Here is a 12133-nt window from a genome sequence, read left to right on the forward strand (position 1 = left end):
TGGCACTTTAGGGAAGAATCCAATCTAGCTTAGCTTCCTGACACCTAGTCCTAGTTTCTGAGTTCAGCTTGTAAGTACTATAAAGTATGTGTTGGGGGGCGCTCTGTTCATCCCCCCTACATCCAAGAGCTCCAGGTCCTACTGGGAAGTCCCTTGACCAGAGCCTGAGAGAGGGACAAACCAACCACAGGTGGGTAGATCTCCAGGAATGCATTAAGAGAAGCAAAGGCAAAATTCAAGGTGCTGATGTCTCAGTTCTTGCCCAGAGGAAGAAAGAAGCAAGACCTAGGGCCGATAACCAGCAGCTGTCCAGTCCGTCCAGACTCAAAAGCTTTGCACAGCCACCACCACCACCCACCCCCCAGCCCTCAAAGCCTGCCATGAAAACTTTGCACACCCTTTCCAGCTCAGAAACTTTCCCACCGCAGTTAGAATCTAGGTGAGCTGAAGCAAGCTGTGAGGCCCATGTGCCTGGAAATTGTGCCTCAAAAGCAATTCGGCCTCTCCCCCCTCCACACCTTCCCACCGCCTCTGACTCAGGGCTGTCTTCAGAGAAAAATTGAAAAGACTTCTTTCTGTCTAGCCACCAAGGCCCAGCCTTCCCCTCCTACCCCATCACACACATGCAGCCTGGCCTTTCCTTCAGCTTTACAAAAGTGATGCAGTGGCTGGTCTAAGAAACAGATGCAGCCTACTTAGTACTGGACTTCAGAAGTCTTCTCTCCCTTTCAACAATCCAGATCCTAACAATACTCAATTATCCACAAATTATCCAGGAGCTTTTCTTGCTCTGAGGGTATAGTTCAAGCAACCAGACACATGGGTTTTGCTAAATTCTTTTATTTTTGTTTAAATTTTCACTTCAATTTTAATTCTTGAAGAACAGCCTCGACAACATATATCGCACTCATTATAAGAAGCAAAGGGTTATATCAAAAATTATTAGTATAGAATCACAGGAAATCTGGTTTGGAACCAGAAAAAATACAAAACAGATATAGATACATAGACACAGGACAATTTTTTTTATAATTATTTGGAAAATGTTATTTCCCCCTAATTCTTGTTCATTTTTTGTTTATGCGCATACGATGTTTAAATTTTACAAAAAAATGAAAATAAAGACTAGTATTTTACAAAATGAATAACAATGTTCAGTGTGTGTTTCTACATAGGATTCAGTCCACTTCCATATGAGTAGTTTTCTGTACAGAATATATCCACATCCATCCACAATAAATCCTGGAAGGTCCATCAGATTCCTTCTATTTTATTAAATTTCTCATGGTCCTCTCTTCCAAATCTTTTTTTTTTTTCATTTTCTCACCAGACATGAGGTCCTTTTTCTTTCCTTTCCAATGTACTTACAGATCAGATCCTAAATGAGTCTCTTTTTCTCCTGGTTTGCAGCTCAGGTTGCATTCCTGCTCCTGTTCCCAGCCCTCCTCCCCTCTGCCTGGCCTGCCTGGTCCATCATACCAGCATCCCCAAAGGCTTTTGAGTCCTTGGTCAGGGTGAGTCCTCTTAGTCTCTAGGGAGTCAGGGAGCAGAGGCAGGTGGGAAACACCCAAGGTCTAGGAACACTGGATGGACATGTAAGGCCAGTTGAAACTGCTCCCTGACAGCAACATATCTCGGATGAGGGTTTCGATGGGGGTTTTACCTACCAAACGGACGAAGAAGAGCTGCTCGATGACAGAGGAGGACACTGTGCGAAGGGAAGGCAATCGCAGCAGCAGTTTGCCAAAGCGGCTGGGCTGGTTGGGATACTGGCTCCTCACATACTCCTCCAGTGCACACTGTGATTTCTCCTGCAGGCTTTCGATGTGGGCAGCATCCGACAGGCCACAAGCATCTGCCAGAGCAGCCACAGGAAGGAGAGACAGGGAAAGGGGACAGAATGTTAGGTGAGTGAGCAGCAAAGGCATACAAACCATTAATATTTTGAGGCAAAAAGGAAAAAAGAAATAGAAGAGAAGGAAAAGAACTCCTTCTCTCCAAGCCTCTTTGCCATCCTCTTTCCTATCCCCTATACAAATAACAATAAATCCAAGCCTCACCATGCCTGGGAGAAAAGGAGAGAGATGCACATGCACACAGAGGTACAACCTGGCCATAGCTTTGTTGCCCCTCTTTCACCTTTGGATTAAATAATGCATGCTGGTGAATCCCTGTTTGCTGTGTATTGCAACCTGTTCTCTCCTTCAGGGGAGCATACTTCTGGTTGTGCTCATTAAAAGGAAAGTGTTTGCCCCTTTCCCTCCTGATTTTGGGGTGCTTGAAACCCCTGAAGAAATAGACAGCGTTGGAAACAGTTTTTAAAGGTTTCTTGGAGACCTCCCCCCAAACCCAGCTGACCCCAACCAGCAAGCTCAAGGAGAACCTAGATTGTGTAGTGAATACACATGGCAGGGGGTAAGGGATCACAAACTGGCAGAACCGAGAATCAGATCAAGCCCCTACTATACCAATATAGGATTGGAGATCAACTATGTATGCAGGACAGAGCCCTGTAACAAATCCTCAGTGAGAGTGGACACTTCTATCTTTCTTAGATCAAGAAATTGAAAATTGGTCACATCTCTGTGAGCTGTATAATAAGCAGGAGGAATATGGTTCAGTTACTTCAGGCTGCAGAAAGGAAACATCTTCAGTGATCAGACACAAAGCTGGGTTAGAGGCAGCCGATGCTTCTATCTATCTTCTATCTATCTCGGAACTGGGGTGTAGGGAATTGGAAGGGAGGGATGTGCGGGGAGCTAGGTTTCCTACAGCAGGAGCCAAGAGAGAAGTGCACAAGGCACTTTATACAATGATGGCAACTGAAAACCTTTGTGGTTATTTCAAACCAACCAAAGTTCTTTTAGGTCACCTAAAAATATTTCAAGACAGCAGATTATCCTGTATACACTAGCCAGAGACAAGCAAAGGGAGAGGAACAGGGAATCAGAGAAACAGTGGCACTTCCCCCTCGTTTCCTATGTTATTTCTTAATACAAGTAAGGCATATTTTAAAAACAGGAAGATCACAGAGGAACCCTTAGCCAGTCAGGAGGTTGGCTAGAGATCAAAGACAGCATTTGCTAATATACAGATCTGGGAAGGAATTTATGTATGACAACACCTGTAACAGAACATCGTATAATGGGGAAGTGTGACCCTAAGAAAACAACAAATTATTCAAAGCAAAATCCATGTCTGCTGTTTCCATGTTGTGTATCGGTTCAAGAACTAGGCTTCAAAAAGCACTCTGTCATCTTCATCTACAAGGGTATGGCCTTAAGCAAATATTTAAATATAACTGGTGATAATTCAAGAACTTCTAAAGGCAAGTCTCCTTTGACCTCAGGACCAGACTGGGTTCCTCTCAGATGTCTAATTACTCCATCCAGCTGGTGCAGTGCATCCATACTGGTCTGAGTTGGGACGCCAGGGAGATTATTATGGCCAGCAAGGCTTGGCCAGGAACACCTCCTTGAGGCGTTAGTACATAGAGAGGGGACTCTCAGGTCAGCCCTTGGGTCTGCTTCTAGCATAGCCTTGCTGAATGGCCATCACACAGACTTGTGTGTGATGTATCCACATGTATCTTGTGTTGCATACATTTTCTGTACCTCACACCATGGGATACTCTTAACCACTGACAACACAATATTAGAGAGGCCCATTGATATCCCAACAGATTTTCCCTTAACTATCTATATGACATATCTTTAATTCAGTAAAATATTAGGGTCCCTGGAGTAAGTCACTTCCTCATTCTTCAAGCAACTCCAAGGAGAAGCCTAGACAGGTACACTTGCGTTCTACACTGGCTGCTTTCAGATCCTTTTACCTTTGAAATGGAATGCCTGGGACTGAGGCTGACTGTTGGGCACCAGTCACCTATCCCTGGTGGTCTTTATCATCCTAGTCACCTATCCCCATGGCCTTTATCATCATGAGTCCTACTTCAGGCCCACCTTCACACACTGCTTAATCATTCACCCCCGTAGCAGAATTCTCCCATCTGTAGACAGACAGGATGAGTGTTTGAATCAATTGGTGGGTTGTGATGGTAAAGAGAGGTGAGTGAAAGGTATAATTTAGTACATATTTGCCCCCATGAATTATACTCCAGATAAGAAAAGAAGATAGAACATAGAAAATCCATGTCTCACCTTTTATATGGTATTGTCAATGTGGGAACCTTTAATATTCCTTCTACAGTATAAGGAAAAGAAATTATGTAAATAAATAACCATTACTGCTCAGGCCTTCCCGGCTTAGCCTTTGTAGTGCAGAGAATGTATTTCATGTTGTGCATTCAGAAGAGTTTAGTGTTCAGGAAATATAGATGTAATCAGCTGCCATAACTAGAAATCAAAGTTATTATTGTGCAGAAAATGGATTTATTGTATTTATGTTAACTAGATGGCTCTTTTCAGAGTCAGTCTCATTTATTTGAAGGAATATTTAGGTGTATGAATTAAAGAATTTTTTTTTCAAAGTAAGTTCAGGTCATGACCTAGTCTTTGGATGATGTCCAGAATATTAAGGATTACACCATCCGGAGGCCAAATGTGAAAACTACCACGGGGGAAGCTCATGCCAGCTTCAAATACTTAGCCAGGGCAAGCCATATTGGACAATATGTCTAAAACTGTCTTTTCCATCATTCAAAGTTTGCTTAAAAGTTAGATGACTTAGGGAAGGCTTCCCATGAATTCCCTTCTTCCTAGGAATTCCCTTCTGGCTAGCAATCAAAACAAGTTTAGTCAAAAGTGGAAATGTACTGCATGGAAGGGGATGGTGAAGGGGGGGGGGGTGAATTACTACTGACAGGTCTATTTCCATTTTCAGATATTCTGCCTGCAATTTTCCAACAAAATAATGTTATTGTTCATGTCTCAGCATACCTTGCACCTTGAAGACTTGGTTCAATAAAACTCCCTTGGAAAACATTTTTTTTTTTTTAATGAAGGGACTTTTCATAGGAATGCTTTAAGATGGAAAGTTTAAAAGGGAAGCATGCATAATTCCACAATGTTTCCTGCAGCCTACACAATCCTAGGCCTCTCTCTCTCTCTCTCTCCCTCTCTCTCTCTCTCTCTCTCTCTCTTTCTCTCTCTCTCTCTCTCTCTCTCTCCTCTCTCTAACAGCACAAGGCCAGCAAAGTAAAAAGTATTCAGAGAACTTTTGGGTCATAAGGAAAAGGGAAGAGAGACCCTTTGCTGAGAAAACCTCTGTCCAGTTCCACGGCACACACTTTTGCTTTAAGACACTTCACTGGGTAAGATTTTACAACCCTAGCTTCTCCACACTGGCTCCCTTCCTGGTGGATTTGGCTAAAGGGATGGGTAGTAGAGCGCCAGCCAGGCCTGGGCCTGCCAGAGTCAAAGGATCCTGCTCACTGCTTCCCAGGCTCTTTGTCACTTTTGAAAAACACATTTCCATCAAGAAGACTTATTAAGATAAAATGCATTCAAAGTCGGAGGAAGCTATTCAATAAGTCTTCCATTTGTTTTAAGTTTTGCACTTTATCCCCTTGCAAAGACGGATGGACTCCCTAGCAGACCTGCATTTGCACAGAAAGTAAAAGGGGAGGGGGCAAGTCCAAGGCTCTGGCCACCTTGCATACAAATGAGCTGCTCTTGTCTAAATAAATTATCTGTTGTTCTGATCGATATTAATACTACATTTGCTACATTACAATATTGTGCAAATTTCAGAGTCATTTTAATACAATGTAAATATGACTCTCCATGCATGGAAGTCGAGAAATCTTGATAGATTATCCTACTGCTTACTGTTCAACAAGGCCTTAGGAAAAAGAGTTTTGCCGTCTCTTCTCAAGAATGGTTTTAATTTGGCTTTTGGAGAGCCTGACTAGGATAGATTTATTAGAATGGTTTATTTGTTCTCCTAATCGAGGAATTAAAAACAACAGTGTCAATAACGGTGGTAAAATTGCAGCTAACCTTACTTACAGTGGATAGAGCCCAAGGCCCAGCTCTGCCCAAGCAGAGTTCTTTCTGGCTTTGTTTGTATTTCCCCGTTACCTGCTGTCCCTGGTGTGTATATATTTCCCTCTTGTAGGTTCCAATAATAAAAAGCGGATAGTGTTCTCACAGGCTTAGACCAGAGCCCTTCAAAGGCTACGTTAATGCACTTTCCTGGAAGTTAATTTGAACCATCTATCATAAGAGAGATTGTTAACATGCATGCTACCACCGCCTACACTTAATTTGATATTTTAAGGCATCCTTTTAAATTTCCAGTGTTTGTGTGTTTGCATAGCTATGAAATTTATCTCCCGGCCCGGAGTCCTCTCATGCTTGCGGGTTTTACAGTATTGCTTTTGTTTTTTATCTTTCTTGTTTAGATCGAATCCGTTTTTTACGACCCTCAATAACCTCAGCAACTGCAAACATGAATGGTTTCCGATAAGGGAAAATCAGGCAGCAATAAAGCGAGATTATTTATGATTTATTTGTGCGTATTCTTCCCTTTCCGCCTCTGTCTGTGTCTCTCTGTCGGGAAACTCATCCAAAGAGAGTGCCACACAGACTAGGAAGCCACCTTCCCACGTTCTCTTCTTCCTTCTGTATCGTTCCTCCCCCAGAATCACTGAGCTCTTGTACACACACACACACACACACACACACAGAGAGAGAGAGAGAGAGAGAGAGAGAGAGAGAGAGAGAGAGAGAGAGAGAGAGAGAGAGAGAGAGAGAGAGAGAGAGAGAGAGAGAGAGAGAGTTCACACACAGAAGCTAGATGATCCACAATGCCCTGCCTCCCCAGACACACGGTCGCCTCACTCTCGGGGCGCGCTGGGTCCAGGCCATCCATCAGGCCCAGGCCGCTGGCCTCACCCGAGCCTCCTCCGCTCCAGCATCGCTAACGCTCCCAAGATGGCAGCAGCGCGGCCGGCGACAGCCACGTCCCCGGGCTGCAGACCCTGGGCAGGCCCAAGGTGGCTCGAGCGCCGGGCCTCACAGCGACAGCGGCGGCGCGAGAGCTGCAGGAAGCCAGGCACCCGCGCCGCACGGTGCCTGCGCCAGCTCCCCGCACAGCCTGCCCTCCCCGCGACCGCATCCTCACCTGACGTGAACAGCACGATGGCTTTGAGGCAGCTGTACTCGGCAGAGTCGACGTGCAGCGCCTTGAGCTTCTCCACCTGTTCCTGAAAGATGCGGATGTGGTCCATGAAGGCCACGACGCGGTCCGCGGACATGGGCGAGGCGTGCAGGCCGGCTGCGGCCAGCAGCGGCGCCACGTGCAGGGGCATGGAGCACTGGGCCGCGTTGAGCACGAACAGCTCGCTCCAGGTGAGGCGTAGCAGAGACACCTGGTCGGTGATCTGCAGATCCGGGAAGAACGGGATGTTGCGGGCCCACTCGACGGCGCTGAAGAGGAGGCGGGCGGCCAGCTCGCAGATGTTCTCGATGCCCATGATGTTGTTGGGCTGCATGCACTGGCTGCCATAACGCGACGTGGGGTAGGGCTCTGCGCGCAGCAGCAGAGAGATGTAGCCGGACAGGTAGCAGTGGCCATTGAGAGGATCCCCATTTGTGAGTGCGTACTGGCCTGGATTGGGCTGGGTTGGAGGCATTCTTCCTCGCTGAACCGCTGATAAAAAGAAAGAGAGAAAAGAGGCAATGTGCATCCAGGGGGGCTTGTGAACATTGCCGAGCCACAGCGTGCACCCAACGCAATGTGGTTATTTCCTGCAGCCACTCGCTCCCGAAGCATCTTCTCCTGCTGGTTCTTACTCACAGACCACACTGCCAGAAGATCTGGGGTGAAATCAGCTACCTTCACCGGCTCCATGTGTCCATCCAGAGTCTGCATCCCTGGCTATTCTAGCTAGGGAAGAACTAGGCCTGACTGCAAGGCCCCTAGCTCAGTATAGCTAAGAAAGTACCACCCAAACTCCCAGCTACACAGAGATAAATGAAACCCCATTCACCCTTCCAGAATGATACAAATCAAAGTTTTTTTTTTTTTTAAGTGAAACCTGAGAAAGGCTGTGGTACCAGCCACAACCTTAGAGCACTCTTCACTTGCAAACAAGCAGCAAGTGTATAAAATATTCCCCAAATCTCTAAAGTGCTACAGAATAATCTTTAAAAGAGATACAAGTGACATATCTTGCTGAGAAAGCATCACCCACAACCTCCTCCCATCTCCCCTCCTCCTGATTGCCCCCATACAAAGTTCTCACTATTAAAAGCAACAGAAAATTTAAAAAATTCAAGAAAAAGTTGAACTTACAGTAGCCAAACATTATTGAAAAAAGTAGGAACTATAATTAATGTCTGTCCTGTGCGATGCCACTGCAACCTGCAGCCAGCTTTGCCCAGTGAATGCGCGAGCTTGCAACTGCAAAAACACTGGATTCATTAACCATCTGAATGCAAAACGTAAGCATGCTTTGAGTTCTTAAAGCTGACCAAAGTTTTTTTTTTTTTTATGTGTATGTTTTACTTCAACAGTGCCAGCATTTTCAATTGCCATGTAAACAAAGACAACTCTAGGGAAAGTTAAGGCTACTGAACTGCCACCCCCCAACAAATTAGTAGAGCTAGGTCCATGTCCACAGAGCTGTCCTATCTCAGGCTCTACACTATTTTCTTTGGTTCTAATTCCAACAAGAGTTCCAGTGCAGTTTACGCTCTTGAAACACAATGGTTAGAATACTTTTTCTAATTGTAGTTTTGAACTTGGCAGTTATTTTTCAACTAAATGAGAGCACAATTCAAAGTTTTTTTTTTCAGATGCCTGCATAATCTCCCTGAAGCTAGAAATGAAGTCGTCATATTTGCCTTCTCCTTGAGATCTGAAGGAATTCAATTTCTTTTCTTGTGGTATATAAAATATAATTTTGAAGTCAATTACAAGAAGAAGTAATCTACATTCTTCGAAATTGACTGGTTCACTAATTTGACTATAAGATATCTTTAATGGTTGTCAGGAGATAAACTTTAACTATAAACCGCTAAATATATTTGTAAGAAAAGTGTTCCATCTCATGCCACATGAACATGAAGCATATCCAAATTAAACATCAAAAGTTGTGTTTAATAAAAAAAAAAACAAATCCCACACATCGATTAAATGATGCAGAAGCTCAAGCCAGCTGCAGCCTATGCATTATAGCCAACTCAGAAGGATCGGTAAATGCCGTTGTAAATTGTAATTTGTATGCAGTATTTAAGCAGAGGGTGGAGTTTGATGAAGAAATAAAACGAGTATCAAGCTTTAAAAATGACACTACTATGAAAGCAGGGTTCAGTCACAAACTTTCCTTTCAAAGTATAGGGGTGAAAACAAGGCCACAGCTCGGGAGGAGGCGGCCCCAGATCCCTGAAGAGGAGAGGGAGCCAGTGAACAGGCCAGAAGCCCCCCTTCCCCCCTAATTAGACCTACAAGTGCAATAAATCTCACTCCTCTTTTTCCAAGCTAAAGGATGGTGGCAGCAATGAATCTATGGTTCAGGGTCCTCCAGTCCCAGTCCTCTCCCATTATAAATAAAAGGTACGATGAGGCAGAGGAGAAAGTGGAATGGGAAAAACAACAACAACAACAACAAAACATACACACACACAGAGAGAGAAACGGTTTTCTGCGGAAAATCAGCACCCCTCCCAAGTTCATGCCAGCACAGCCCCAAGCATCCTCACACACAAGCGGGAGCGAGACACACACGGAGCACATCCAACAGAGGAAGGGAGGGATTTTTAAGCTACAGCTCAAGATCCCAGGGACACAATCTTGAGCAGGCAGCGGGCGGGGTGGAGGAGCCGGGGAGAGGAGCGCAGGCCGGGAGGGGGAGGCAGCGGCAGCGAGCTGGGAGGGGGGGGGACGCTGGGGGAGGAAAGCAGCGAAGATTGGGAAGCCCGGACCGACTGGGACCACAGGAGCCCCATCCCCACAGCCACAGGCACTAAGGCGAGAGAGAAAGAAAGAGCAGGGAGGCGGGCGAAGCGCAGGGAGAGAAGCAGAGAAGAAATATTCACCTTCCCGCCTCATGCCCACTTTGAGGCACTTCTTGAGGCGGCAGTATTGGCACTGGTTGCGGTGGTGCTGGTCGATGGGACAGTTCCTGTTGGCACGGCATGTGTAAGTTAAGTTCCTGCGGACGCTCCTCTTGAAGAAACTTTTGCAGCCCTCGCAGGTGAATTGGCCGTAGTGCTTGCCGCTTGACTTGTCCCCGCACACCACGCACTCGATGTGCTGCTGGCTCTGGCCCGAACCGGGCGGGCCCTGGCCCTTGTCCCCCGCCGTGCCGGGGGTGGCGGGCGCTCCGGGCTGGCCCGGGGTCTGCGGCGTGTGCGGCGCGCCGGAGCCCGCCTGCTGCTGCTCGCCGCCGCCGCCGCCGCGGGCTGCCTGCGCTGCGGGGTTGGGGCCGCCGGGGTTGCCCCCGGCCACGTCGTCCTGCGGATCTCGCCAGCTGCTAACTACCATTGCCATATCTTTGGGCCCGGGGAGCGCTGGGGGGAGCCGAGCTGCTCGCCGAGGGCCGCGGGGCGCGCGGGCGCGCTGGGAGGGGAAGGGGAAGGGGAAGGGGGGAGGGGGAGGGGGCGGGGGGCCCACCGGGCGCCCCGGGGTCGCCGGAGCCGAGCCCGAGCCGGGCACCGGCCTCTGCCTGCGCCGCCGCCGCCGCCGCCGCCGTTACTGCCTCGGCCGCCCCGCTGCCGCTGCGCGCCCGCCCGCCCTGCTGGCGTTTTGTTGTGGTTCCTGCTGTTTTCTTTCTCTCTTTTTGCAGCCCCCCCAGGCTCTCAGGCTCCCCCCCCAACACCCCTGCTCCCCTCGCCCGCTCCCCCCCGCGCTCCGTTCCTGGGGGGGCCGCGCTCTCTCTCCCCCCTCCCCACCCCCCGGCGAGCGAGCTCCCTTCTCTCGCTTTTTTCTTCTTCCCCAAGTTGCAAAATCAGAAATGGCACAGGCGGCAGCCGGGAGCGGCGCGGGGCGCAGCGCCGGGGGCGGCGGGCATGGGCCACGGCGCGCGCACACTCGCCCTCCGCCTCGCCCGCACCCCCGCGCACACACACACTCGCACACACACTCGCTCACCCGCGCCGGGCGCCCACCCGCCCGCCCGCCCGCTGGCCGCTGGGGCTACGCGCAGAGCGCGGGCTGAGCCGACATAGAGGAAGCGGCGAGGGCGGCGGCGGCCGCGGAGGAGGAGCAGGTCGCGGCTGCAGGCGCTGCTGGAGGAGCCGGCCGCCGCTGCGAGCGCCGCTGGAGGAGCCGGGGCCCGGGCGGGAGTCCGAGCCGGAGTCGGGGCCGCAGCCCGAGCGCGAGCCGAGGCCGGGGCTGCCCGCGCCGCCGCCGCTGTCCCGGCGGGAGCCCTCGCCCGGTTTCAAGAGTGCCGGGAGCTGGGAGAGTCGAGCAGGATGCGGGGCGAAGCTGCCGGCGAGGATCAGGGCGCTCGGGTGTCGGGGGGCCAGGTCCAGGGCCGGACGCAGCCAGCCATTCAGGAAGGCAGCGCTGGAGAGCGGGAGGCAGCCGGCGAGGAAGATCACACACTTTGCTCTTTTTGTTGTGCGGGTGGCGCCGGGTTCTCTCTGCCTTCTTCTTTCGGGAGGTGACGGAAGGGGGAGAAAAATACGAGATAATTCACGCCAGCGACGAATTCACAGCGAAATAGGAAAAAATAAAAATCAGAAGAAAATACTTGAGAAAAAAAGGAAAAAGAGAAAGCGAGAGAGACATCCAAAGTAGGTCGAATAAATAATCCTCTTCTTTTCCTCTTTCTTGCTTCTTCTGCTTCTTCTGCTATAACACACAGAGCTAGTTAAAAAACCCTGGAGATCGCCCAAAAATGTTCTTTTTTTAGTATTTTAAATAAGTGCTCTTCAGCCGGGAACCAACACCCTCCCTCCAAAAAAAATCATATATATATATATGTATATATATATATAATAACGATAAGAAGAATACTGAGGGGGTGCCTCCTCCTCCTTTTTTTCAAGTTTAGTCTTCTCTCTTCTAGAGGAAAGGAGTGAAAGAGAAAAGGAGGAGGGAGAGAAAGAGGAAGGGCGACAACTAGTAGAATATGTAAGGAAAAGAAAGGGGAGAGATAGGGCAAGAGGAGAGTGGGTGAGAGAAAGGAGAAGAGGGAGAGAGGGGCTAAAGAGAGGAGAGG

At 48.7% G+C, this 12133-nt stretch overlaps 1 protein-coding gene across 3 annotated transcripts; it reads right to left on the bottom strand.

Annotated features, from left to right (window-relative positions):
- Window positions 1-824: 824 nt before the first annotated feature.
- Nr2f1 (nuclear receptor subfamily 2 group F member 1) lies at window positions 825-12132 on the bottom strand. 3 transcript variants are annotated; one of them, XM_031360743.1, is made up of 3 exons: window positions 10005-12132; window positions 7087-7614; window positions 825-1855 (listed from the first exon to the last, which is right to left on the bottom strand). In XM_031360743.1, the coding sequence occupies exons 1-3, from the start codon at window positions 10456-10458 to the stop codon at window positions 1575-1577; spliced, it is 1263 nt and encodes a 420-aa protein (XP_031216603.1). In that variant the 5' UTR covers window positions 10459-12132; the 3' UTR covers window positions 825-1574. The 3 variants fall into 3 exon arrangements, with proteins under 3 accessions (XP_031216603.1, XP_031216605.1, XP_031216606.1); XM_031360745.1 differs by having other exon boundaries at window positions 7087-7611; window positions 10005-10577; XM_031360746.1 differs by lacking the exon at window positions 10005-12132 and adding an exon at window positions 8260-9987.
- Window position 12133: the final 1 nt, after the last annotated feature.

Source organism: Mastomys coucha, unplaced genomic scaffold (assembly GCF_008632895.1).
Source record: "Mastomys coucha isolate ucsf_1 unplaced genomic scaffold, UCSF_Mcou_1 pScaffold8, whole genome shotgun sequence".
NCBI classification, from domain to species: Eukaryota; Metazoa; Chordata; class Mammalia; order Rodentia; family Muridae; genus Mastomys; species Mastomys coucha.